The 2,500-nt window shown below is 37.3% G+C and overlaps 1 protein-coding gene across 1 annotated transcript in view; it reads left to right on the forward strand.

The window, feature by feature from the left end:
- Positions 1-1,216, forward strand: part of LOC119595689 — a 1,300-nt gene extending 84 nt beyond the window's left edge. The window contains exons 2-4 of the mRNA XM_037944802.1: positions 134-335; positions 459-627; positions 795-1,216. Of these exons, the coding sequence (XP_037800730.1) occupies positions 142-335; positions 459-627; positions 795-1,160 (729 nt within the window). The 5' untranslated portion in view covers positions 134-141 and the 3' untranslated portion in view covers positions 1,161-1,216. The remainder of the gene's footprint in view (positions 1-133; positions 336-458; positions 628-794) is intronic.
- The last annotated feature ends 1,284 nt before the right edge of the window (positions 1,217-2,500 follow it).

Consider the following 2,500-nt stretch of genomic DNA (forward strand, 5'->3'; position numbering starts at 1 on the left):
TATATATATTATATATATATTATATATATGTACTTAATATATATATATATATATATATATATATATATATATATATATAAACCATTATAATTTTGGAAGACCTTTTTTAATTGATATTACTATATTTGTACAGACGTAACTATGTTGAGGATCGTAAGTCTGGCAGTGGCTCTGGCCGTGTGTGTGGCACGACCCAACCAATGGGACGACCAGCTAGGGCTCTTCCCTGCTGACGGCGGGGACTCTCAGCCCATCTTGTCTCGCGCCGTCGCCAACCCTACCACGCCTAACCAGATACTCGACGCAGTGCTCGAAGGAGCTATCGCATACATGGAGTAATATACTGTTAACACAATTCCACTGATCATAATGATATTTTTGGTGTTATTTCATATCATGTTACCATTCCCTCTCATCCATTCTATATACTGATCTTTCATAAATTATTTCTTTGACAGAACACTTGGGTGGTGTGACTCCAAGAACGTGCAGAACGGAGAGTCAAACCTGCCCTTTCAAGTTAACTCTGACGGAAGCAGCTCCGAGAACTTCAGCATCACTAAGGCCAACGTGACTGGACTCTGCTCCCTTCGCCGCTCGAAGTCCGCTTCCTTCAACGCTGATCAGGTAGGAGATCAAATGAAGAATGGTGTATCAGATTAGCTTATAAGCATTAACTTACTTAGCTCATTAACTTATAAGTTTAACAAGGGAAAATTAAATATATACTTCGTTTTTTATGGTAAAGCACAATGCATATTGTTTAATGATTACTAATTTAAGTATTTTCACAGAGTGTGCTCTCCGGTTCAGTTGTGGTGGAAAACGCTCGTGCCAACGCTGACTACACGGTAACTTTTGCCGGTGTTGGAGAAGCTCCAGCACAGACTGTTGCTGGTCAAGTTGTAGAGCGTGTAGACAAACTGTTCGCCGATATCCAGATCAACTTGGAAAACCTTGTGCCTCAGAACATCGCCAGCTACACCGCAAGATCGGGTCATGACCTGCTTGAAAGTGCAAGTAACTTGGACGGCAATAATATGAAGGACGTTCACAGTGCCGGCTTCAGGAAGGCTTTGCGGGAGATCGTGGAGAAAACTATGTCTTCCAACGTGAAGGTACAGATTAACAAGTCCATCCAGGATATGAAGAATGCTTGATATAGCAAAAATACCCACAGACACAATTATAGACTTCCAAGGTTGCTGCATCAAACCCAACACAACAGTAAAAAATCTAGGGGTACACGTAGATAGATACATGACATTTGAGACACACATTGATCATATCTACAGAAAAGTAATGGGCACTTTGATATACTTAAATCACATCAAAAATAAAATACCCACAGAAACAAGAATTGCTGTTATACAAACACTAGCACTTAGTATCATTAATTACTGTCTTAACATCTGGGGCTCCACAAACAAAACACAAACACCTATTTTCAAATCCGGTGACAGAGACGAAATTAATAATTATCGACCCATCACTATACTACCAATAATATCTAAAGTTCTCGAGAAAATAGTTGCAAACCAATTAACATTATTTTTGGAAGAAAATAACTTTATATCTAACACACAACACGGTTTTAGGAGTAAACTATCAACCGAAACAGCATTATTAAAAGTCACAGATGAAATTTATAAAAATATAGACAACAACCAGATCAATTTGCTCACTCTGTGTGATTTATCGAAGGCCTTTGACAGTGTCAGCCATGAATTACTTGTAAAGAAACTAACAAATCACGAAATTGATCATTTTTGGTTCAAAAATTACCTGTCTGCAAGAACACAATCAGTCAAAATCCATGAAAAAGTATCATCAAAGCAACCAATTTCGTTCGGTGTTCCACAAGGATCCATCCTAGGCCCAATCTTATTTATTATATTCATTAATGATCTGTCATCAATTGTAAGAAACTGTCTTCTTATTCAGTATGCCGACGACTCTCAATTCCTTCACGCTGCCTCTGTTAACAACCTAAATGAATTGATAGGAAAAACCAAACAAACCCTAACAGAAGCAAAAAAATACTTCGATATGAATGGCCTGAAACTAAATCCACAAAAAACACAATGTATTTTTATAGGCAGCCGTCAGAACATAGCAAAAATACCCACAGACACAATTATAGACTTCCAAGGTTGCTGCATCAAACCCAACACAACAGTAAAAAATCTAGGGGTACACGTAGATAGATAAATGACATTTGAGACACACATTGATCATATCTACAGAAAAGTAATGGGCACTTTGATATACTTAAATCACATCAAAAATAAAATACCCACAGAAACAAGAATTGCTGTTATACAAACACTAGCACTTAGTATCATTAATTACTGTCTTAACACAAATACAAAACACAAATACAAAGGACCCAAAAACTACAGAACTTCGCGGCAAGAGTAGCACTAGGAAATGTAAATAAATATGACCACATCACACCACATATAAACAAACTAAAATGGCTAAAAGTACATCAGAAATA

The sequence above is a fragment of the Penaeus monodon genome, chromosome 36 (genome assembly GCF_015228065.2).
Source record: "Penaeus monodon isolate SGIC_2016 chromosome 36, NSTDA_Pmon_1, whole genome shotgun sequence".
In the NCBI taxonomy this organism is placed as follows: Eukaryota; Metazoa; Arthropoda; class Malacostraca; order Decapoda; family Penaeidae; genus Penaeus; species Penaeus monodon.